The 26,303-nt window shown below is 38.9% G+C and overlaps 1 protein-coding gene across 5 annotated transcripts in view; it reads left to right on the forward strand.

Annotated features, from left to right (window-relative positions):
• ARNTL2 (aryl hydrocarbon receptor nuclear translocator like 2) overlaps positions 1-26,303 on the forward strand; it is a 69,881-nt gene that overhangs the window by 26,252 nt on the left and 17,326 nt on the right. For 3 of the 5 annotated variants that reach the window (XM_025403619.1, XM_025403620.1, XM_025403621.1), the window contains exons 2-7: positions 3,640-3,790; positions 14,932-15,089; positions 20,467-20,546; positions 22,220-22,312; positions 23,456-23,573; positions 24,370-24,513. In XM_025403619.1, the coding sequence (XP_025259404.1) occupies positions 3,640-3,790; positions 14,932-15,089; positions 20,467-20,546; positions 22,220-22,312; positions 23,456-23,573; positions 24,370-24,513 (744 nt within the window). Of the gene's footprint in view, positions 1-3,249; positions 3,791-5,520; positions 5,623-11,341; positions 11,384-14,931; positions 15,090-20,466; positions 20,547-22,219; positions 22,313-23,455; positions 23,574-24,369; positions 24,514-26,303 lie in introns of those variants that run through there. The other 2 variants (XM_025403617.1, XM_025403618.1) reach the window with 2 other exon arrangements.

A 26,303-nucleotide genomic window follows, 5' to 3' on the forward strand; every position in this document is an offset into this window, starting at 1 on the left:
TTTTTTTTTTTTTTTTTTTTTTTTTTTGAGACGGAGTCTCGCTCTGTAGCCCAGGCTGGAGTGCAGTGGCCGGATCTCAGCTCACTGCAAGCTCCGCCTCCTGGGTTCAAGCCATTCTCCGGCCTCAGCCTCCCGAGTAGCTGGGACTATAGGCGCCCGCCACCTCGCCCGGCTAGTTTTTTTGTATTTCTTAGTAGAGACGGGGTTTCACCGTATTAGCCAGGATGGTCTCGATCTCCTGACCTCGTGATCCGCCCGTCTCGGCCTCCCAAAGTGCTGGGATTACAGGCTTGAGCCACCGCGCCCGGCCTAAATATCATTTTCTTACCATTTGTTACTTTGGATAGAAAGGCAATTGATTTTTACATATTGATTTATATACAGCCAACTTGCTATATCCTCTAACTTTAATGATTTATATATTGATTATTTTGAATTTTCTATGTAGTCAATTATATCATTTCTCAATAAGAGCAAAACAATTTTATTTCTTAATTTTATATTTCATTTTTCTTTTTCTTGCCTTACCCTACTGTGAGCTCTTCTAATATAGAATTAAGTAAGGGTGTTCTTGTTTCTGATTTTAAAAAGAACACTTTCAATATTTCTTCATTAGTATTTCTACATTTACTGGGATGATGTATAGTTTTTCATTTATTTGTTATTGTAGTAAATTATATTCATTAGTTACTAATATGAAGGTACTCCTGCATCCCTAAGATGAAACTATCTTAGTCATGATGGATGGTTATTTTTACACATTTCTGAATTTTGTTTGATAATGTTTTATTAAGATTTTTGTATTTTTGTTTGTGAATGAGATTGGCCTGTAATTTTCCTTTTGTACTGTCATTGTCAGGTTTTCATATCAAAATTATGTAAGCCTCCTTGACATAGAAAAGTTGAGGGTCAAGGTAGTCCCTCTTTTTTCATATAGTGGAATAGTTTGTGTAAGGAAGGATATAGGAATATTCGGGTTTTTATTTCTCTTTGTTTCAATTTAGGTAAGTTAAAATTCTATAGAAAATTTTTAAATATTTAGCATGATTTTTAATGATATTTTATTATCTTTTAAATTTCTTGTGCATGTAAATTATGACCCCAAATTTTTTATTTTTTTGTACATTTTTTTCTTTGAAAAATCTTGCCATAAAGTTGTTAGAGCTTCCAATCATTTGAAAGAAACTTTGTTTAGCTTTTTTGATCTACACTCTTATATGTTTATATTCTATTTCATTATTTCTGGTCTTATTTTTATGATTTTCTTTCTTCTAGTTCTTTGGATTTATTTTACTGATCTTTTTCTGATTTCTTAAATTATTTACTTATTAAATTTCAATTTTTCTTTTTTTAAACATTGTTAAAATTTCACTCTAAGTAATGCTTATGCATCTCTACACATTTTTGTGTATGACATTTTATTAATATTTAATTGCAAATATTTTGTCATTTTACATTTGAATTTCCTCTTATCCCATAAATTATTTGTGGGATTCTTGATTTACAAAGATATAGGGATTTTCTGGTTATCTTTTTGTTACTGACTTTCAACACAATTACACTGAAGTCAGAAAATATTTTATGTGTGGTATCAATTTGTCAAAATCTTTGAGACTGATTTTTGGTCCAGTATATTGTCAGTCTTTATAAATGCTCCATAGTTGGCCAAAACCAATGAACACTGGTGTTTCAAGCTGCTAGGCATAGTGCTCCATATATGTGTGTTATATGAAGCTTGCCGATCGTGCTAGATAAATCTTCTATATCATTATTTCTACTACTTGATCTGTCAGTTACTGTCAAAGATGTGTTAAAAATCTTCCACTATTATTGTAGACTTATTACATTCTCCTTGTAAATATTGTTACATATTTTCAATCTGTGTTATTGGGTACAAATTACCTTAAACTTTTTATATGCATATTAATGTGGAAATATAGTTAATTGCAGAGGCTCAAATTTAGACTATAGGTTATTTTGGTTCAGTGATTCTGATTTTTATATTTTGTAAAACATTTAATAAACCTCACTTGAGACAAAAAGGATTTTTTAAAATCACACTTAGCAATTCAGAGTTAAAAATATTGGTGTCTCTTGACCCTGTTAACCCATTTCTGGGATACTGTCCAAAATAACCAGAAGTAGATAAAAAGCTTTATGTACCAAAATACATATTTGTACTGGGAAATAAAATAAAATTAAATGTCAGTTCTAATAATAGGAGAGTGGTTAAATAACTGGACATAGCTACGTGATAATGTATTATACATCCATTAGAGTCATTTATAAAGAATTTATAATAAAACTGGAAAGTTATTATGTCACAATGATGCATAAATCTGACTACAGTCGGTCCCTCTTACCCATGGGGGATATGTTCTGAGACTCCCCAGTGGATGCCTGAAACTGCAGATAATACCAACCTCTACATATATGAATTTTTCCTACACATACATACCTATGATAAAAGTTTAATTTATAAATTTAGCATAGTAAGAGATTAACTACAATAATTAATAATAAAATAGAACAATTATAACAATGTGCCAGAATCATTTCTCTTGTGCTTTGGGGCCACTATTAAGCAAAATAAGGGTTCTTTGAACACCAGCATTGTGGTACTGCAACAGTGGCTCTAATAACCTAGCCAGCCACTAAGCAACTCGCGGGCAGGTGACATATACAGCGTGGATATGCTAGATAGAGGGATGACTGTGGTGTGAGATTTCATCATGCTACTCAGAACCATGTGCAATTGATAACTTATGAATGATTTATTTCTGGAATTTTCCACTTAATATTTTCAGACCAAAGTTGTGCATAACTGAAACCATAGAAAGCAAACTGCAGATAAGAGGGGACTACTGTATACTGTATGATTTCAATTACCTTAATGATAACTATAGAAAAAAATTCTAGGAAGAAGTATCTCAAAAGCATTGTAACATTAATTGATGTAACATTGGTGGAAAAATGGTTTTTCCCGCTTCCTTTCTATTTTTCTGTGTTTTCTGCGTTTTCTACCATATTCAAATTTCTTTTACAATATAGGAGGAAAGCCTTAAAAGCATGAACTAAGAAATGCTTATTTAATTAATACTTGAGTATACACAATTAGTCTTTCATTCTATATTATGTTGGTTTTGGCTGATATATATATAATATGTGTGTGTATATATATAGTGTGTATATATAGATACAATGTGTGTGTATATATATTTTATATATATATACATTTTTTTTGAGACAGAGTCTTGCTCTGTTGCCCAGGCTAGAGTACAGTAGCATGATCTCAGCTCACTGCAACCTCTACCTCCCAGGTTCAAGGGATTCTCCTGCCTCAGCCACCTGAGTAGCTGGGATTACAGATGCCCACATTGCGCCTGGCTCATTTTTGTACGTTAATAGCGATGGCGTTTCACTGTGTTGGGCAGACTGGTCTTTATCTCCTGACCTCAGGTGATCCACCCGCCTCAGCCTCACAAAGTGCTGGGATTACAGGCATGAGCCACCGCGCCTGGCCTTAGCTGGTATTTTTTAAATATCAAGATAGAAAAGTCATTTAAAATGTGTGATATGGATATGTACAAAGTTAAAGTTAATGTTTAAAATAAATGTCTTGTACTCTGCTGCCCGTAGGTAAAGTGTTGAGAGAGGAGAACCAGCGCACTGCTCCTGTGGTTTCCAGCCGCGTGAGTCCAAGGACAGGACCAACAGCTATGGGGTCCTTCAGCTCACACATGACAGAGTTTCCACGAAAACGCAAAGCAAGTGATTCAGACCCATCCCAGTAAGTGAATTTGTTCCTCTAACCCAGTGAGAGCTTTGACTCTAGGGAGAAGAGGAAAATATTCCTTTTAAAATCTTTAATTATTTCCAAGTTCATGGTAACATTTGGAGACAGGAGAGTACTTATCTACCCAACTGCTACCTTTGTCAATGACTGACTTGGAACTTTTCCATCCAGCTCTGAAGAAAGGTATCTAGGAGGGTCAGCTAGAGTCTGAAAGAGACATAGGAACATGAGTTTTATTTGGTTAATGTTTATGGTCATGGCAAGATACTTGCCTTCCTTACTGAAATCCTTATAAACATGAGGAGAACACCTTGGATGTTTGACTTAAAATAATAATGACTACTTCTCACCTTACTCATCATGTATAGAATAACCAACCCTTGGTTATCTGTGGTCAGTTTAATCATATAAAACTCGTGCTTTCCATATTTATTAAGTCAAATTGATAATAAAGTCAATGTTAAGAATACCCACTGTCTCCTTATTTATTTTTGTTACCCCTGCAGCTTCAGTCCTAAATATTCTTTAATGACTTCCCCAAAGCTGGAGTTTATATGGTGAAAACATCAGGGCAAGCCAGGTACAGTGGCACACGCCTGCAGTACTAGCTACGCGGGAGGCTGAGGTAGGTTCATTTGAGCCCAGATGTTTGAGACCAGCAAGACCCCATCTCTAAATAAATAGGTATAAAATTTAGAAAACATTAAGGAAAAATAAAGATAGCCGTCTAGAGCAACTCATCATAGGCTGGTACTTTACATAAATGTGAGAGTTGATGACAGTTCTCCATCATGAATGAAGGGAAAAATCCTGAGTTGGGAGTTGGAGGTCAAGATAAGGACATAATAAAACATCCTGGCTCTTTTTTGTTGTTGTTGTTGTTGTTGTTGGGGGATGATATTCAGCTCTTCACTTACAAAGTGGGCACATGCTAGCTCTTTTTAACTCAGTTCTTCCCAATACACTTTATAATTTAGCTTCAGTTCCCAAGACAGTAGAGTAAATACTAAAGCACTTCCCACGCCACATATAAAGGATTGGAAGGTTTTCTACTGTTTTTGGTTGTCTCTATTCCCTTAGTCTCTTCCATTAACATGGATGCTTCTGAAAACTATAGTTGATGAAGTGACAGTCTTTTTAGACTCTCTAGCTGTTTTCCATCCTCAATTATCAGTCAATAGCCCCCACTTAACTTGAGCTAAAAGTGACTGTTAGTTCTTTTTATTTGCTTCCTTATTCTTCAGAATCATAAGCACCACTGTTCTTTCTCAGTGTCTAAATATGATTTCAGCAATTGAAGTGGGAAAAGTGAATATAGAGGTAGCCCAGCTTCATGCCACATGGCGGGGCACAGATGAGACCTTGCAGTGGTTTGGGGGTGAAATGGAAAGTGGGGTCAGTGCTAGCAAAAATATAAGAAACATGCAAAGTACTGACAGTACCGACATTTTTTTTGTCAGCAAGCAACACTGAAGATTATTTAGGTAACTACTCACATTTTAGAAGAGGAAGAAGCTAGAACTCAGAAATGTCAAGCAGTTTGCCCAGCATCACACAGCTTGTTAGAATGCCTGATTCCAGATGTGGTATTTTCTCCACTTCACCCAGCTTCCTGTCACTGGGTAGCTGGACAGAGTGGGCTGCTTTCTCCACTTGAGGACAGGCTTGCTGTCCATTCCCAGAACATCTGGGTAGGGGGTGACCCAAGGCCTCCTTCCTTCCAGGTCAGGAATCATGACAGAAAAAGTGGTGGAAAAGATTTCTGAGAATCCCCTTACCTATCTTCTTTCAACAAGGATAGAAATATCAGCCTCCAGTGGCAGCAGGTAAGTCCTGGACCATTTTTGACATACTCCCTCCCCTACTTGAAGAGGGCATAGAGTGGCAGTGAAAACGTAATACATGTCCCGCTGATTTGCTCATCATCTATCCCAGAGCTTCTCCTTTCTGCCCCAATCCTTCCTTTATCCTACCAGTTTCTGTTCCCTTTAATGAAATTATGGATGTCAAAGTACGTGGTGCTGACTATATAGTGTCCTTCCCCAGGACTCAGTGCAGGAAAGCCAGTCAATAGGTGAGGCTGATTTCACTCACGTAGCCTCAGAGTGCTGGATATTTTTAAAAACGAAGAATATGTGAGAATGTCCACCCTTTCTTTGGCACTGTTAGTTTTGAATGGAGAGCTGTTTTTTTTTTTTTTTTTTGGAGACAGAGTCTTACTCTGTCGCCAGGCTGGAGTGCAGTGGCGCAATCTCGGCTCACTGCAACGTCCGCCTCCTGGGTTCAAGTGATTCTCCTGCCTCAGCCTCCCGAGTAACTGGGACTACATGTGCCCGCCACCACGCCCGGCTAATTTTTGTATTTTTAGTAGAGATGGGGTTTCACCATGTTGGCCAGGATGGTCTCAATCTCAACTTCATGATCCACCCGCCTCGGCCTCCTAAAGTGCTGGGATTATAGGCATGAGCCACCGCACCAGGCTGGAGAGCTGGTATTTTAAAAGGGTCTTTGATGAATCTGTGGAATGTAGTCATTAAACATTTATTGGGTTGCTACTATGTGACAGTCAGTAGACTAGGAGAGATAGAGACACAAAGGTACAGGAAACTTGTGCAAGTGGAAAAGATACAAACAATTATTTTACATCATCATAACTGCTATAATAGAGACCCTGGGTACTATGTCAGCAAATAAAGTTAGGCATTTAAGTAAGATTTAAATGCTTCCTGGAAAAGTTGACTTAAGCTAAGTTTTAAATGAAAAATAGAAATAAGTCTACAGCCAGGTATGATAGCTCATGCCTGGAATCCTAGCACTTTGGGAGGCAGAGGTGGGAAGATCACTTGAGCCCAGAAGTTCGAGGCTGCAGTGAGCTATGGTCACGCCACTGCATTCCAGCCTGGGTGACAGAGTGAGACCCTATCTCTATAAAAATACATTTAAAAACGGAAGAGAAGAAGTGAGTCTACAGAGCAGGAGTGGAAAAAATATTTTAGGTGAAAAGAACAACCGTGCAGGCATACAGGTATGTAGTTGCATACTCCTGATCCGGAAATGAGTGGTTGTCACCATAGAGCAGAGGGTGCACTTAGAGGGAGGTGAGCTATGAGATTTGAGGGATAAACACGAACTGAGTCATGAAAGATCTGCTGAACTGAAGAATCTGAAAACTGTCTTGAATGCAGTAGGAAAACTGAAGAATTCTAAGCATGAGAAGAACTTGATCAGATTGATATTTTTTAAAGAATTGATTGCCTCTGCACTTTTTCACTTTTTTATTATGTTAAATACACACACACACACATATATACGCAAACACATATATATATAAATAACGTTAAATTTGCCATTTGAACCACTATTAAGTGTACAATTAATTGGCATCAATTATAGTCAGTATTATAGACCATCACCTCTATTTCTAAAACTTTTGAATCACCCCAAAGAAAAACTCTGTGCCCATAAACAACAGCGTTCCCATTCTCCTCTCTCCCGATCCCTTGCTAACCTCTAGTGCATTTTCTGGCTCTGTGAATTTGCTTATTCTAGATATTTCACATAAGTGGGAGTCCGAGGCAGGTGGATTGCCTCAGCTTAGGAGTTTGCAACCAGCCTGTGCAACATGGTGAAACCCTGTTTCTACTAAAATACAAAAAATTAGCCAGGCGTGGTGGCGGGTGCCTGTAGTCCCAGCTACTTGGGAAGCTGAAGCAGGAGAATTGCTTAAATCCAGGAGGCAGAGGTTGCAGTGAGCCAAGATCGTGCGACTGCACTCCAGCCTGGACGGCAGAGCGAGACTCCATCTCAAAAAAAAAAAAAACAAAGTGGAATTATATGATGTTTGTTCTTTTGTCTGACTTATTTCACTTAGCATAATGTCTTCAAGTTTCATCCATATTATAGCATGTCAGAATTTCATTGCTGTTTATGGCTGAATAATATTCCACTGTGTATATATACCATATTTGATTTATCCAGTCCTCTGTTGATGGGTTATTTCCACTTTTTGGCTATTGTGAATAATGCTGCCATGAACACTGATGTACAAATGCCTGTTTTAGTCCTTGCTTTCCATTATTTTGGATATATGCCTAGGAGAGAGTTGCTGGGTTATATGATAATTCTGTTCAGTTTTTGAGGAACTGCTATACTCTTTTCCACGGTGACTGCATCACGTTATATTCCCATGAGTAGTGTACAAGAGTTCCATTTTCTTCACATCCTCACTGATCCTTATTATTTTCAATTGCTTGATTATAGCCATCCTGGTAGGTGTGAGTGGTACAGTCTTACAGTTTTCAAAGAATCACCCTGGAAGCAGCATGGAGGATGGTCTGAAGGAGGAAGATCCAGTAGGCAGAGAGAACCACAGAGAATAGCTCTTGCCAAGGATGAGGTTTTCTGAGCTTCAATCAAAGAGAGTGGCCCTGGACAGGAAGGGGAGGGAAAGGAAGGGACATATGACACACTTAGAAGATAGGATCAATAGGACTTCATGATTGTTCATTGGGAGGAGGATATAAAGTGTGCCCATGTTTTCTGACTTGGGCTCCTAGATGGAGGGTGGTATTTTCATTCACTTATATTGAGGCAAAGATGATGAGTTGAGTTCTGGACACACTAAGAATGGGATATTTATAGAACCTTCAAGCAGGAAGATGGACATGAGGATTTGGAGCTCAGGGTGGAGGCCTGGCCTGGAGTTAGAGACTCAGACATCATTAATGCACAAAAAGTACTTGAACTGATGATGTGGGTGACGTCACTGGGAGAAGCTTATGGAGTGGGGAGACTGGGGGGCTGAGGATATACTCTGGGGGTGCTGACCTAAAGATAGTACGAGATGAGGGGAAGCCTGCCCAGACTATCTGAAGGCATGGCTCTGAAGTGGGAGCGGCACACAGAAATCAAAGGAAGCACGTTTCAAAAAGAGGAACGCCTGACAAGTGGCAAATCTGGGGAATATTTTGAGATTGCATCTGCCTCTAACTTTGTCTTTGGTTAATTTAGAAGGAATGCCTACATTTCATTCAAAATGCAGTGAAAATAGTTTTCAAGAAAACTTTGCATTGTGTCTGAAATTCTATTACTGTAACGTAAGGTGCTGCACTAAGAAAATGTATCCCAGTAATGTATGTGAACATTATTAATATCAGGAAGCTTATTGAAACACATTTGTAAAAATTTATAAAATGTTAGGATTATAGACCAAATTTACTAATTATCTAGATTTGTCCTACAAACAAATGAACTGTTTGACTAACAAGATCTTGCCTTTATTCTATTCTGCCAGGGGCCATTAAATAGAAGGGTATTTGCATTTAATAAGTACAGTATACTTGAATTTCACCAAGGAGGCAAATTCACTCAGTGAGTTCATTTGCTAAAATGCCAATGATCAAAGCGAAAACATGATCTTAAAAGGTCAAAGTTTACCTTTTGAAATTGAAGTAATGTACATATATGTAGTCAGTCCTTCATATCTATGGGCAACCAATCAAAAATTGAAAATATCCAGAAAAACAAGTCTGTACTGAACAGATCCAGACTTATTTTTCTTGTTATTATTCTTTAAACAATACCGTATAACAACAATTTATGTAGCATTTACATTGATTAGGTATTGTAAGTAATCTGGAGATGATTTAAAGTATATGGGAGGATGTGCATAGGTTATATGCAAATACTGTGAAGAGACTTGAACATCCACAGGTTTTGGTATCTGCGGGAGGTTCTGGAGCCAGTCCCCCACGGATGCTGAGGGACAATTATATATAATTCCAGACTATTAGGAAGAAAATTATTGACCCGTATAATTGTTTTCTGTTCATTCCTTTAAGATGGCTAAAAGGAGAAAAGAAGCTGACTTAATCTGACCCTCTCTTTTGCCTCAGAGAAACTTTTATTTGTACCAGCCACACAACAGGCTGACAGTGGTGAGAGAAATGGCCAGGTATGGTGGAAGGCCAGCCTGTGTTGAATAGTCTTTGCTTGGCCTCCTACTAGTTATAGGACCTTGGACAGTCATTAACTTTACTCAACTCCTTTATCTGTAAAATGGGGATAGTAACAACTTCATCACTGTGCTGTGAGAATCAAGTGTGGAAATATTTTTGATAAAGTACCATAAATATAAAAGCTCTTCTTGATTGAAACTGTGAAAAGGAAAAGCACCACTTGATTAAGTGTTAGTCTTTGTGGTCTTTTTTATTTGGAATATTTATAAGCATCTCTTTATAAATTTGATTAACTTTTCTATAAGCATTATCTTTTTTTAAGTAGAAAAATATTAAAACTTCAAAAGAGTTCAACTGAGTAAGACAGTTCTAAAGTAGGCCAAACTTTTTTCAAAGCCTGAAAAATGTTCATTGTTAAATATCTATAAAGAAGGAAATTTGTTAAGATGAATCAGAAGCCTTAAAATATTTATCCATAAATTGTACTCCTAGGAATTTATCCTAGAGTGTAATTCGAGATGCCCACACCACAATATTCTTAGCCATATTATTTATGATATTGAAAATATTAGAATGTTGAAATATTCAACAATAGCAAATGAATGAATTATGATTTAACTAATCAATGGGCTACCATGTTCTCCGAGAATATTTGAAACTGTGCAGAAATATTCATGTTAGAATGTTAAATGAATAAGACAAGACATGAAAATTATATACTATGATCTGAGTTTTATTTATTCTATATGTAGAACACACAGAAATACCCACATGGTACCCATGCACCATGGCTAAGTTAAATAATCATTGTATGTATCTACATGTTTAGGAAACGCTGGAAGGAGACATGTTAGAATACTAACTGTGATTACTTCCAGATGGGATTATGGGTGGTTTTCCTGGAATTTTTCAAATCTCTCACAAAATGATACATTTGGAAATATATCTTTTAAGATTACATATTTTTAAAAGCTATGCAGCCTGCATAATTTTTAAATGCTGACAGTCTTCTATCACCACCAATGTTTTTCATTTTAGTAATGGTCTGATGAGTACACTTCTGATGCTAGGAACTATACTAATGTGAAAATTAATATTATTGGCAAGAGTTTCCAGTTTTCAATATTTGTTACCATCCAGATGGATTTTTAGGCAGAATAAATTCCTTTTGATTAAAGGTCTGGGATTCTTAATCCATTTTCAGACTGTTGTAATATAGCTATCATAAAGTTTTTGGTTAAGCCATCAATGATCTTAATGACTTTAATGTTAATTCTATGAAAATCTTACTATTGCTCAAGTTTGTCATGAGATCATATCCAAGTAATACACTAATTATTGCTCACTGTCAGTTAACATAACTTTTGTTATCCTTATGGGAATGGTGTTGCCTGTCAGCGTTAGGAAGAGAATGGTTCCTGTAGACAGCAGTAATCATTTCAGGTCATTAGGTGCTCAAGGGAGCATTTACAGCTAAGGATTTTATAGGAATTAGGATGATTGGACTTAATCTCACATCTGTTTCTCTCTCAAGAACTACAGAAAAGGTATTTAATGTAGTTTGATATTTTATCCTGCTTTTTTGTAGAGTGGAAGATGGTGAACACCAAGTTAAAATGAAGGCCTTCAGGTACATTGACTTGTTGAGATGGTACATGGTGAGTGGAAAGGTACACAAAGGCAAGCCTGTAGCCTAAGGCAAAGGTGACGCCAAGATAGAAGGGCTTGAAGATGAGACTTTTTTGTCTTGTTATGCTCTGAGAAGCAATGTTATCAGGCACCTTTTGTCTTGCTTTTCTGTCTACTTGGATAACATTTTGGCTTTCATGCCTTTAACTTTCTCTTAGAATAGCTTTTTTAAAAAAAAAGAATATTTTCTTTAAGCGCTAAAGAAAAATTGATTCATGACTTAAACAAATCAGTTACTTATGAGGAGTATCTGACTGTTGGAAACCCATCCTCGTAAGTTCTTTGTCAATTATTTCAACATATTTTTTCAACAACAACAACAAAATATTTTTCTCCATCTGGCAACATGGCCTATCAGAGTTTTGCTTTTTCTCCATTTATTTTGTTTTCTGATAGGATTCTACAAAATACTGCTGTGGTTCAAAGTGGCAGTAACTGTACACAGAATTAGGAGCCAGAGCTCTGATGAAGTATTAAGCAGAGAGCTGGCCTCTGGATAATTATGCCTTTCCTTAATGAAAGCCTCCAGAAACCTTTTCAGGTGCAGCTCCTTCAAGTAAAGTACCTTGTTCAGACATTGGTTCTTTCACCTTGCCCTGGGTTTCCTGGCTCCCAGCGTCATCATTCACCTTCTCCACCGTGGGCTTTCTCCCACCCTGCTCTCATCTCTCTCCAGATCCTGGCTCAGAGAGAGCACCCCTTCCTCTGCTGTACATCCTGGAGTCAGGCGTCTCTATCCATCGCTGCTGTCCATGCTGATGGGGAACACTGTTAGAAAGAAGAGGTGATCCTTCTAGTGAGAGTGTAACTACAATATTCTTTTAATCTTAACACTTTCATTTTAATCGAGATGCTCTGTAATCCCAGCTCCTTGGAAGGCAGAGGCAGAAGAATCCTTTGAGCCCAGGAGTTTGAGGCTGCAGTGAGCTGTGATCATACAACTGCACTGCAACCTGGGCAACAGAGTGAGACCTTGACTTTAAAATGAAAAAGAAAAATATCTAATTGCTCACAAATAAAACAAAGTATGAGTAGATAACTGAATTTTATGTGAATACACATCTAATTTGAATCCTATCCACTTCATCCAACAGTATGTATTTTGTTCCAGGCGTGTCACTGCCAAGGGTGAATGGTTGGGGCATGGAGTGTGTTAGCTCCCACAGCCTTCGTTGATGTTCCTCCCTACCCACCTCCCTACTCTTTTATCTGGAAAAATTACATTTTCTTTTATCCAATTTAAAGTCTTTGTAAGAACAGATCAGGGAAGTCTCCCACTTACCCTCTTTCCCATCAGATTGCCCCTAATCTATTCTAATAGAGAAATTCCGGAGTTGCTGTGTGTTGTAGGAGAGGGATTTGCAGCAAAGTGTGACGAGTAAAATCGTGTAATTCTTGAAATCTAAGATACACTTTTCCTCTCTCCGTTTTATTTTCTGTGGAAATTTCTTATCAGTAGCATCTTCCTGTCAGTTGGCAGCATTTCTTTCTCTTGTGATGCTTTAAATAATCGTGCGTCTTACAATTGGTGGCTCTTAGATTTGATGAAATAGGGGTAGTGGTATGGAAGGTACTGAGGTGGCTTAGAGAGAGCAGTGATTAATCATGTAGTAGTCAGAGAAAGCTTCCCAGAAGAATAACTGAGCGGGATTTTGAAGAAAGAATAGGATTTCTCCAACAGTGCAGTCAGAAAGGACTTTGTAAGCCGGGTAAAGAGGAAGGCATGGAGGAGGTGTGAGACAGCATGGAGGAGGTGTGAGACAGCATGGCGTGTGTGAGGACGAGCAAGTCTTCGCACGTTGCTGCTGTGGGACACGTGGAGCTGTCGGGAAAAGTCTTGAAGAGAGAAACTGGAGATGAAGACATGAGGCGGATCAGGGGGAACCTTGGCCTATAATTAGGGAATCTGGCTAGTCCTCTTGGGCAGTGGATGTACAGTGAACAGTTTTGTGCAATGGGATTAGGTGACTTGATTTGTTTTACTACATAATTCCGGAAGGCATAGGATAGACTGGGAGAGGAAGGAACAACAGTTTAAAAGGTTCTGGGGTAATGCAATGAGCCTAAATTAAGATGGTGACAGAGGGAATGGAGAGGAAGAGAAGACATGTTTAAGAAATATTTTAAGATCTAGAATTGACAGGAGTTTGTGATTATTTGGCTTTTTAGGGTGAAGAGGAAGGTTCTAAACCAGGGGTATCCAATCTTTTGGCTTCCCTGGGTCACGTTGGAAGAAGAAAAATTGTCTTGAGCCACACATAAAATACAGTAACACCAATGATAGCTAGTGAGCTAAAAAAAAAAAATCTCATAATGTTTTTGGAAAGTTTATGAATTTGAGTTGGGCCACATTCAAAGCCATCCTGGAGTGCAGTTTGGACAAGCTTGGTCTAGACTGAGCAGATGTGTTACCAACCAAGATAAACCCTATAGAAGGAATAATAAATCAGGAGTAGTACAGGAAGAATTGAAAATGGGGGTACATTGCAGAGAATGCATTCAGTTTGGGGTTTCCTGAGTTTTAGATTTCTTGAGAATTGTTTAGATTTGTAATTCTAGTTCCATAGGTCAGGAGCTGAGTGAAGTATGAATGAGATAGGGTTATAATAACAAGTAGCTTATGAGTAGCTGTAAAGCCTTGTGAGGGAATGAGATCTCAGGGTGAATAAAGAGTGAGGAGAGAGCGGTGCTGAGCAGGGAATCTTAGTACACACCAATATTTAAGGATCAAGTAAGAGCTGGGTGAGGAGGCGAGGGGACTGAGCCGAGCAGAGAGAGTGGAGGAGGACGAGGAGGCAGAGAGGCTGTGGAAACCAGGGGAGAATGAGAAGTGTCAGCAGTGTCAGATTCAAGGCAGGGATCAGCAAGAGATTGTAAGATCTTCGCTAGGACAGTTTTAGTGGGGCAGGGGTTGTGGAAGGTTGATGTTACAGATGGACAGAATGCCTGGGAAATGAAAGACTGAGTGGAAACTGCACTCTTTCAGGGAGCTTGCTGAGGGGGCAAGACAGTAGCAAGAACAAAAAACAACTAGAATTAGGGAAAGGATTTTTTTTCAGGGGGGAAGATACTTGAGCACATTAATAGACCCATGATAAGGAGCTATAAAAATAATGAGGTTAAGATGCTGACAACTATTTATGCAAATGCAAGAGAATAGTTAGCTTTGAACAAAAGGGCACCCATCTCTTCTCTAATATTGGAGACAGGTAGAAAAACCACCTAGGCTCTCAGACAGTTGCCTTCGTTCTTAAAGATTTCAGAAAATGAGGTAGGGAGGGACTGACCAAGGGCAGCGAGTTTTATGAATGCTATTCCTGGTCTCAGCAGCGCTTTCCCCTTCCCTCAATGACAACTGCAGGGACCCAAGTTAGGAGGAAGAACAGTGTGTGCCTGCTGGGCTCAGCATCTGCTCCACTGAGCGCCACGGGTGGGGGTCTGGAGGTCTGCCGAATGTTAAATATAAAGGAAGTTCCTTTTCCCTCTTAGAGAAGCTCATAGCCAAACCGAAAAGCGGAGGAGAGATAAAATGAATAACCTGATTGAAGAACTGTCTGCAATGATCCCTCAGTGCAACCCCATGGCGCGTAAACTGGACAAACTTACAGTTTTAAGAATGGCTGTTCAGCACTTGAGATCTTTAAAAGGTGAGTTTGACGACGGCTTCCACAGTTAAGTGAAATCTGCTCTGTCACTGAGGTCTGATTGGTTCGCTTTGCTGTCAGCTGTTGAGGTTCTATCCAGATGTGTCTTTCAGCTTTACGGGTATTCACTGGCATTTGTCTATAGTCTATGTGTGGAGAGAATACTGAATTGGATGTCAGAAAACTGGGTTCTGATAAAAGCTTTATCTCGAGCTCTGATGAAAAAATACTATACAAACTTGAAAAGTATTTACATTTCTGCTTCACATATAATACGAAGAGAATATCACCTGCCTTTCATACCTCTCAGTTCTTTAGAAGTTCTGAAGTAGAACTGGGCATGGTGGTTCATGCTTGTAATCCCCGTACTTTGGGAGGCTGAGGTGGGTGGATCGCTTGAGTCCAGACTTCGAGACAAACCTGGGCAAAAAATGCAAAAATTAGCCAAGAGTGGTCATGCTCACTTGTAATCCCAGCTATCCGGGAGACTGAGGTGGGAGGATCGCTTGAGCCTGGGAGGTGGAGGTTGCAGTGAGCAGTAATCATGCCACTGCACTCCAACCTGGGTGACAGCCTGTCTCAAAAAAAAAAAAAAAAAAAAAAGTTCTGAAGGATGGTATTAATTATTAAGTTATTGAGAGATTTCTATCCTTCAAAAAGAAAACTTCCTTAAACTCTGCAGTTTCTCTTAAGGCTTCATTCAGATTTATCAGTAGTACCTTACAATGCATCACACGTTGCCATTCCAGGGTATCCTCAAATATGTGAGACAATGGGGGAAGGAGGTCCTTGCCAATGCCTCTTGGTGTGTGGGTCATCATTTCTGGCTTTAGCAATTCCCCAATTTGAGCTTGAATTTTAAATCAAAGTGTAATAAATGTGTATATGTACCTGTGTGTTAGTCCATTCTCACATTGCTATGAAGGAATACCTGAGACTGGGTAATTTATAAAGAAAAGAAGTTGAATTGGATCATGGTTCCACAGGCAGTGCAGGAAGCATGGTGGCATCTGCCTCTTGGGAGGCCTCAGGGAGCTTTTACTCATGGCAGACGGCAAAGCGGGAGCCGGCATCTTACATGGCAGGAGCAGGACCAAGAGAGGGTCGGGGAGGTGCCACACACTTTAAACAACCAGATCTCATGAGAACTCACTATTGCGACACAGTACCAAGGGGAAAATCCACAAGCATGATCCAATCACCTCCCACCAGGCCCCACCTCCAGCACTGGGGATTAGTTTTCGACATGAGATTTGGGTGGGGACACAGAGCCAAACCATATCAACATGTGCAGTAGAAATCACCCCTGGTTTGGGAATAACCCCAGTCCAACTTGGGGGACAGGGTGATGGAAGTGGAATAGAGTTTTCGATTTATCAATGCTGATGATGTAAATTTGCATGGAAAAGATAAGACCTGGACGAGTAGCAAGCTGAAGACTCCAGAGGAGACTCTGCAAGTGCAGATCTGTAAAGATCTAGAAGATTATAGTAAAATTTGGCTCAAAAATCATAAAAAGAGAGTGAGCAAAGGATGACCAAGGGTCTTAGTTTAGATCTCAAACACTGCCAGGAAAAGGAAAATATATTTCAGGGTAATGGAAATTATCTGGGCACCATACAAGGACTTTACCAAGTCAAGTTAAACTGGCTAAGAGGAGAGCAGCACTAACCTGGACTCCTGGTGCTTCCTGTTGGGAGCGTGATGGGAGATCTTACTTTCGTAACAGTCTGTTATGAAATAAGCTTCTCTTTTACCCACAGCTGAGGCTTGCAATATTTTCCTTAAATCCTTCAGCAATGAAAATTTACAGGCTCAACTGAGGTCATTTGATTGCAACCCTAAAATTAGCTGAGTATTTTCACATTCGCAGTGTCCTAAGGGAGGAGGACCTAAGGGAAAAGCCATGAATCAGTCGACTAGTTCAACAAAACATGATCTGAGCATCAACCGCATTCCTGTTCTGTGCTGAGAATATAAAAATTAATGAGGCAAGGTCTCTGCCCTTTAAGGGTTTGTGATCTGACTAGGAAGATTGACTTAGGAAGAGATCGTCAGAGTCTAGTGTGATGAATGTTACAGCAGTGATATGAGTGAGAGGAGAGGCTGTGGAAACTCGGCAGGGAGGAGGTGAGTCCAAAGGAGATTCCTTGGAACAGAGCATAAATTTTGCCGTCAGCTCTGCTAAGCAGAAGTGACATGGTTAAGAACTCATCCCCGCAGTCTGACCAGATCCCTTGGTCAGTGCTGCTCACAGCAAGATGATTTAAGGCAACTGGATCTGCATTCCAGGGTATTGTCGCAGCATCCCCACACTTGCTCAGCAAAAGCTTAGAAGCCATATCAACAGAGGGCTGCCTGTGGATCATGTTATTTTGGTCCATAGGATAATTAGGTTAAAGGCAGAAGGATGGTGATGTGATTTTTTTTCACCATACCCTACAGCAGTGCTTTTTAAACTATCTGGGTGAAGAACAGGTGTTTCTCCCATCCACCACCAGTTCATTGTAAAATACAATTAATTATGGAAAAATGATCATGGGTTTGGCTGTCACAGCAATGTTACATTTTTATAAAAGCCTCTAAATGCTTATTCTTAAATTCTGCATTCGATCTTACCAGTTTGCTGGTAAGAAAACCACTGGTCTGCAGACCACATTTGGAGTAGCCCTGCTCTGTAGCATGAGGTCCTGTGTCTGTGATCTGATTACCAGGCGGGGCAGTGGAGCGCGGTGGTTCACGCGTGTGCGTACTGAAGGCAGACCTTGTGGTTCAAATCCTGGCTTCCTCCCTTCATAGCTATGTGACTTACTCAAGTTATTTGACATTCTAATCCTCAGGTTTCCGCATCTGTGAAATAGGGACGATGCATTTGCCTCCTGGGACTATTGTTAAGAGTAAAGAACAGAAACCAAACACCGCATGTTCTCACTCATAGGTGGGAATTGGACAATGAGATCACTTGGACATGGGAAGGGGAACATCACACACTGGGGCCTATTATGGAGGGGAGAGGGGAGGGAGGGCATTGGGAGTTATAACTGATGTAAATGACGAGTTGATGGGTGCTGACGAGTTGATGGGTGCAGCACACCAACATGGCACATGTTTACATATGTAACCTGCACGTTGTGCACATGTACCCTAGAACTTAAAGTATAATAATAATAAAAAGAGTAAAGAGTAATGCATGTAGAGTGTAGCACAGTGTTCACTAATGGTAGGGGTGGGGTAAGAAGAGGAGGAGAAACTGTTACTGTCATTTTGATCTTGTTTTTTAACCCAATGAACATTGTGAAATAAGTAAGTGATCATGTTGCCTCGTTGGTTTTTGCCATGGGAACTCTGAGAGCCAATGTGTGGACAAGTGTGCGGAACACCACAGCGTGTATTTACGGGCCGGCCTCTACCATGCCTCAGCGCTGCTCTCACTGCCCTTGTTTTAGCACATCCCCACTCACTCACCGAGTCAGGGCTCGCCTGTGCTGGCTGATTTACACTGACAGGGTTTCCCAGCCCACTTCTGCCTGGTGCGCTCTGCCAACCTTGCTGCAGGCCAGACCTGAAATGTCATTACCTTGCTCAGAATCAATTTATTGCTGTTCCCTGACCTAGCACTCAGAATCTGCGTCCTTCATTCCTTCCTTAGCGCCCTCCCAAGCTGCTATGTAGTAATATTAACAAGAAGTCATTGGGAGAATTCCCTGAGCCCTAGGCTGAAGATAGATTCCAACAGAAGAGATTTTCTTTTCCCTATGCCAGGCTTGTCTGAGAAAACTGTACTGAATCATAGCACCAGGCATTTTGACTTTCTGCCCCGCCTACTTACTTTGCCACCACCACCACTTAGTTCATTGGTGACTTTGGGCCACAGATCCGTCCAAGGGCCAATGTGTGGTTAAAATGTCTAAGGATGTTACCCCACCTTTCCCCTGCAAAAGCAATGTTTCTTACAGTACCCAGGAAGAGGGGATAGGGGTCAAGAAGGTTGGGGAATATAAGGAAGGGAAAATGACTGACTTCTGAATCATCCTTGCCCTGGGGATGGCTTGCTTGGCATTGTTGACTGTGTCATATGCCCCCTTGTGGCCTTGAGGGGCTTTGCGTGTCTGGGTTGGTGGATTCCCTTACTCCTCTCAGGTCAAACATTCCCCTTGGTTTTGGCCTGATAATTCCTCATCATTTTACAAGCTCTGCAGCTGCTTTAGAGACTTTCATTTTAATATAACTCAGTGCTAAGGGCTGAAAATGAATTATTTCATTTATATTTTATACATTTTTAAAATAATCTGTGTATTATCAGAATAGAGGTCTCTATATTGCCATTAGAGGGTTTTCTTACTGGAAAATCTCATGAATCCGTAACACTTGTTTAGAATTCCAGAATATCCCCTTTCAAGGTAACTCATATGATCAACTTTAATTAGCTGAGACATTGTCTAAATAACTGTAGTAGTTCCCCCTTATCCATGGAGCATACGTTCCAAGAGCCTGGTAGATGCCTGAGACTGTGGGTAGTACTGAACCCTAGGCATAGCACTTTTTTTCCTATGCATATATACCTATGATATAGTTTAACTTATAAATCAGGCACAGTAAGAGGTTAACATTAGTAATAAACTAGGACAGTTTTAGCAATATGCTGTAAAAAAGTTATATGTTCTCTCTTTGGCTCGCTCAAAATATCTTGTTGTATTGTGCTCACCTGTTTGCAGACCACGGTGGACCACAGGTAACTGAAACCACAGCTAAGGGGGGACTACTGCATGTCAATTCTTGAATATTATTTCATGTACAGTTTATTACAATGTTTTTATATATAGCTCTTAATGTGCATATTTGAATATAAAGGAATAAGTAGTTCCAAGAATTCACAATCTAAAAGAAATAAATTTTAATCAAGTGATAATGAAGAAAGAAAATGATTAGCTGAGCATAGTGGCTCATACCTGTAATCCCAGCACTTTGGAAGGCTGAGTGAGTGGATTGCTTGAGGCCAGGAGTTCAAGACCAGCCTGGCCAACATAGTGAAAATTTGGCTCTAATAAAGATACAAAAATTACCCGGGTGTGGTTTTGCATGCCTGTAATCCCAGCTACTCAGGAGGCTGAGGCACGAGAATCACTTGAACTCAGGAGGTGGAGGTTACAGTGAGCTGAGATGGTGCCACTGCACTTCAGCCTGGGCAACAGAGTAAGACTCTGTCTCAAAAATAAATTAATTAATTAAATGAAAATGAAAAAAAAAAAAGAAAATGATGACAGAAAATGTCTTAGAATGTGCCAAAAGAAAAAATAGCAGCAGCAGCATTGCTAATGTTCATTGAGCATGTTGCCCTCTCTACTATATTTCCAATAACTCTTGACTCCTTTCTTTTTAGGCATGACAAATTCTTATGTGGGAAATAATTGTAGACCATCATTTATTCAGGATAATGAGCTCAGACATTTAATCCTTAAGGTAACTGAAGATATATTTGTCTAAGTTATATATGTGCTTTCATTGCTGCTTGAATATGAGGCAGATTTTCTTCCATTTGCTTCCTGTTATAAACATGCAAGACTCCATGTTACACCATATTTCCTTTAATATAGAAATTTAAAATAGAGAAGTAGCCATGTGTTACTAGTTTGTGTTAATGAAAGTAGAGACAGAGGATAGGCCCTTTCTACACTGCAGAGCAAAGCTTGTCTTCAGCGCTAAGTATGTTATACTACCCACCTCTCACACATAGTATCTATTCACCATGATCACCACCTCCTTCAAAGCCGTCAGCCTGACATCCTGTTCCCTCAGGATCCTGTTCTTCTCGGAGGCCAGTCATTGCTTGCTTAGAGTTGTTAGTGCTTTGACATTTCTGTCCTCATCATTTCCTGGGCATGGCTTTTCAGATTCACCAGTCTAGAGAGGAAACTGTGATCATGTGATTGGCTTCTCATGCCCTCGGAGGTGATAAATGTCTTGGTTGTGAGCTGTGTGACTACTAGGTTTTAAGCGATAGTCGAATTAAATAGAAAGATTCTTCATACACATTTTTGTCCATTTTTCCTTTAATTAAAAAAAGCCACTCTTTTATTTGAACAGCTGAATTTAAATATAGCATTCCTGGCAGGGATATAAAGGATATTGTGTGGATAAAAAAAATTTTTGAAGGTGGCAAAATGTACGGTTTGCTTTCGAAGCTTTCTGACCAATCTGTACATGCTCGTCAGTCACACCTTCATGGAACCCTGCTTCTGCCCTGCAGAGCATGCCCAGCAGGAGTGCCAGGCTCTTCCTATGTGGCCATATGTTCCCACTTCCATGCAGGCTGCTTCATGGGATTTGCTGGGTAGACCTTATGAGAGTAGCTGACACATTAGTTTACAATGAGTGATGCCTTATTATTATTCAAAAACTATAACTAGGTGTACAGTGCGATGTCTTCATTGCTTCCTTGTCCCCAATCTGCACAGTCCTCCTACCTCAACACATCCACAGGTAATTGTTGTTCTGCATGCAGTATAGTAGGATTTGGTAAAGGTAATTTTATTTTATTATTATTTTTTGAGACAAGGTCTGGCTCTGTTGCCTAGGCTGGAATGCAGTGGTGCAGTCTCAGCTCACTGCATCCTCTGCCTCCTGGGCTCAAGCCATCCTCCCATCTCAGCCTCCTGAGTAGCTGGGACTACAGGCGTGCACCACCACGCCCGGCCAATTTTTCTAGTTTTTGTCGAGACAGGGTTTCGCCAGTGTTGCCCGGGCTGGTCTCAAACTCATGAGCTCAAGAGATCCGCCTGCCTCGGCCTCCCAAAGTGCTGGGATATAGGCTCATTTAGTGCTGTATATAGGCTCATCTATAGCACCTGGCCTAATTTTTTAAGAAATGTCTCAAGTAAATATTCTGCAGCCAAACTTTTCATGTCCAAAACATTAATTTAGAATAAGATTTCAACATGACGTTCTTTATAAATCGGTTTGCATCTTAAGAACATTTCTTAAAATTAATCTTACTAGCTCCATAAAAACTAGCTCAATAAAAGTAGTCTGTTAGTTTTATTGCCACAATAACTCCCTCAGAATCTGAATGTGTGTATGTGTATAAGAGACAGACAATATTTTTAAATACTCACTTTTATTTTCTTAAATCCTAGACTGCAGAAGGCTTCTTATTTGTGGTTGGATGTGAAAGAGGAAAAATTCTCTTCGTTTCTAAGTCAGTCTCCAAAATACTTAATTACGATCAGGTATTCAAACCTCATGATTCCATATTCTACTTGGAGATGGAAAACACACCCACACATGCACACACACATACCCACACACACAGGTGACTGACAGTTTAGGGTATCACTTAAGTTTCAAGTTAGTGACGTGGAATCCAGTCCTACTGGACACTGACTTTGCAAAGAAGAGGCTCTTTAGAGACTCACTGGCTGCTCAGGGGCACGTAGGGATTCCCATGATTCAGGGTTTAGTCCTCTGCTTTTCAGATTCAGAAACTTGATCCGCCTTAGAGAGTTCTGGATATAGACTTATATTAACCACGCAGGTTTTTTTTTAGAATGAAATGTCTGACTGCCAAACAATTCAGCCTACTTGTATTGGCTGGTCCATTAGTCCTGTTGTCTGTAGGAATGTTTGCTTGGGTAATACAGGAATTCAGAAGAGGGGTGGCCACTGTGGGTCAGGGAAGGCATCACGCATGAAGTAGGATGTCTGTGAGGCTTGGCAGAAGCGAGATGTAGAGAAGGGTAGGAAACATTTCAGGCTGGGAGAAAGAAGGGAGTCCCGAAGTCTAGGGAGTCAAAGGCAATTTGGCTGGAGTGGCCAAGGGATAGGGAAGGGGTGGTGAGTTCTGAGGAATGGGACTGTGTATCAGCAAAGGCATAGACCTGGGGATGCTGTGCATATTGGGAGTGGTGGAATGGGAAGTGAGAGGTATTCTGGGTTGGATTTTACTTATCAATAGTATGGTAATTTTTTAAACAGTATGGTAAATGTCTGATAAAGTCACAGATATTCTGTGATTTCTATATTATACTATCATGTAATCTCTTTTTTTTAACAAGGACAAAAAAGTTCAAAACAAATCACAATCGTTTCCAAGTATCATGTTAACAAGAGTTACAAGATTTAGCGGAATACTAGCAATTAGTGTTTGTATATGGTTTGTGTATATCCAGGGATGGTTCTATATGCATGTATTTTTTTCTGTCTACAAGTATCACCCTGCTTTGAACACTAAGTTCATGTCACATGGTGTTGTGAACGTATCTTTGAGCTTGAGAAAAATCAACCTTTAACAAAAAAGGACATTTATTGTATGCATCAAGAAATGTAGAAAAAGCATGATACTGATTTTAAGTGAATGTCTACCTTATGAATAGGCTAGTTTGACTGGACAAAGCTTATTTGACTTCTTGCATCCAAAAGATGTTGCCAAAGTAAAGGAACAACTTTCTTCTTTTGATATTTCACCAAGAGAAAAGCTAATAGATGCCAAAAGTAAGTGTCCATTTCTGCATGCTTATTATTTTATGTAAATGTAATGATCACCTGAAAGTTTAGCTACACGGTGTTTTTAATACAGCTAACTAAGCTTTTATCAAACGAGAATTATTTTGTAAACTTTACATCATAGTTAATATATATAGCTATATAGAAAATTCCTATATTCATACAGACATATACAAACACAAATGCATTCATATGAAGATGCTTTGGGGAAAATATGATTCCTTCATATTTGCTATTTTTCATATACAAATAAAATCCTTACAAGAAAGTGTCATTTTGGATAAAAAATTGCTGAAGTTCCCATTATTTAGCTACATGCTAAAAGACAATTATCCTCTTTTGTATATGGATTAGGTCTTTTCTGTATGAAAGACCTTGTATAATTGCGTTTGGGAAGTGTAAGTATTTTTTCTTCTCTGAAAATGCCTAGTACCATATAATTATATGAAATATAAAACAATTGATCCCTGTAATAGTTGAGGTTTTTTTCATTTTTTAATTTAATTTTTATTTCATTTCACTTAAATTAACTTTGTTCTTCCCCATTTGGGGAAAAAAGAAAGATAAATTGCAAATGTCTATAAGTTATCAAAATGTGATTGCTTGACAAATACATTTTTTGGGTGTGTTTCACTTTAGGGTTTACTGTACAATCATGCCATTGCTTTAAAAAACTATTTCCTTTCTCAATAATAGATGATCAGAAAATGTTGGAAGATAAATTTCAAAATTATTTGACAATATTCTTTTCCACCTGTTCTCTCACCCCCTTCTGCTACAAAAGCTGGTTTGCAAGTTCACAGTAATTTCCACACTGGAAGGACACATGTTTATTCTGGCTCAAGACGATCTTTTTTCTGTCGGATAAAGAGTTGTAAAATCTCTGTCAAAGAAGAGCATGAATGCTTACCCAACCCAAAGAAGAAAGGTATCATTTTGAAATGTCAAGTGATGCAAAGCGTGGATATAAAATTAATGTCCTAAATATTTTCTGTACAGAAAAAATAAAACATATGGTCAAGGGAAATATTTGAATCCAAAAGCATCTTAAAAATAAGATTTTTTTTTAAACCAAAATTACTTAGATTGGTTCATCATATCTTTCGAATTTATCAGGTAATTACATATTGTCTTTGTTACCCAAGATTTTAATGGTATTATTGAAATTGTAGTTTGGGGCCTATCAAATAGGAAAAAATCACAAGAGATAGAAATAAAACTTTTGCTATGAAACTTCATTATTACCCTTTAAAATATAAAAGTTAGATGTTAAAATAAAAATGTCAGTAGTACAAGAGCCTGATCTGACTAATTTTGGTGAAAGTTTCTTAAGATGTTCCAGGTGTGATTTTAATTTTTTATGAGATGTTGATTCTTTGGTAAATATCTCATTTGTTTTCTTATGATCCTTTGCTAGATTTGTCTTGCAGATATTTACTTTTTGAATTGATTAAATAGTCATCTATTTAACTTAATTGGGAAATTTCGGGGACTACAAAATGTCTCATGACTTTTTTGCCTAAGAGCATATTAAGCTATTAGATATAGGATTTCGTAGGCAAATTTCAACATGAGATTTGCTTTCCTATCCTTTAAAAGGATATTTATATGGAGCCACAAAATTCAATTTATTTACAAGTTTTGGTCAGAATGTTTTTTGACAAACACCCAAAATGATAATTGCTAATACTCATTTATTTAACACTTACCCTGTGCCAGATACTGTGCTAAGTAAGTGTTTTAGTCCTCATGAAAATACTATTCTTTTTAAAATATTTTTCAACATTTATTTTAGATACAGGGACTACATGTGCAGTCTTGTTGCATGGGTATATTGCACTAAGGTAGTGAGCATAGTACCCAGTAGATAGTTTTTCAACCCTCACGCCCTTCCCTCCCTTCCCCCCAATAGTTCACAGTGTCTGTTGTTCCCATGTTTATGTCCTTATATGCTCAATGTTTAGCTCCTACTTATAAGTGAGGACATGTGGTATTTGGTTTTCTGTTCTTGCATTAATTCACTCAGGATTATAGCCTCCAGCTCTATCCACATTGCTGCAAAGGACATGATTTCATTCTTTTTTATGGCTGTGTAGTATTCCATGCTTTATATGTAGCCCACTTTTCTTTAATCCACCATGGATGGGCACCTAGGCAGATTTCATGTATTTGCTATTGTGAACAGTGGTGCAATGAACATACAAGTGCATATGTCTTTTCAGTAGAATGATCTGTTTTCCTTTGGGTGTATACCCAGTAATGGGGCTAAAGATTCCCCCCCAAGTTGTATTTTCTCCTAGCTTCTTTCACAGTCTTATTTCTAAAAAGACCCCTGCACATTGGCTGTGCTGAGGGGAAAATGATTGGGATACACCTGAGATCATTGTGTGACAACAGTAGATGTTGGTGAATGAACAGTTTATTGAGTGCCTACTATGTGCCGGGTACTATGCCAAATGCAAAGGACACACTAGGGAGCAGGCAGACAAGTACTGCTGTAGTGGACCTTATGTGAGATGGCCCTCATATACTACAGACAGCCAAGAAACATGTAAACTAATAAGTAGGTAGTGGAAAGTGTGATGCGAGTGACATCTTTGCTGAATTAATAGTAGTTTTTGAATACTGAAAGATTATTTTCACAGTTTTTTGTTACTATTCACTTTGTAACAATTACAGACACAACACACTTGTGCAGTGGTACAGTCACAGCTCACT

Source organism: Theropithecus gelada, chromosome 11 (genome assembly GCF_003255815.1).
Source record: "Theropithecus gelada isolate Dixy chromosome 11, Tgel_1.0, whole genome shotgun sequence".
NCBI lineage: Eukaryota > Metazoa > Chordata > Mammalia > Primates > Cercopithecidae > Theropithecus > Theropithecus gelada.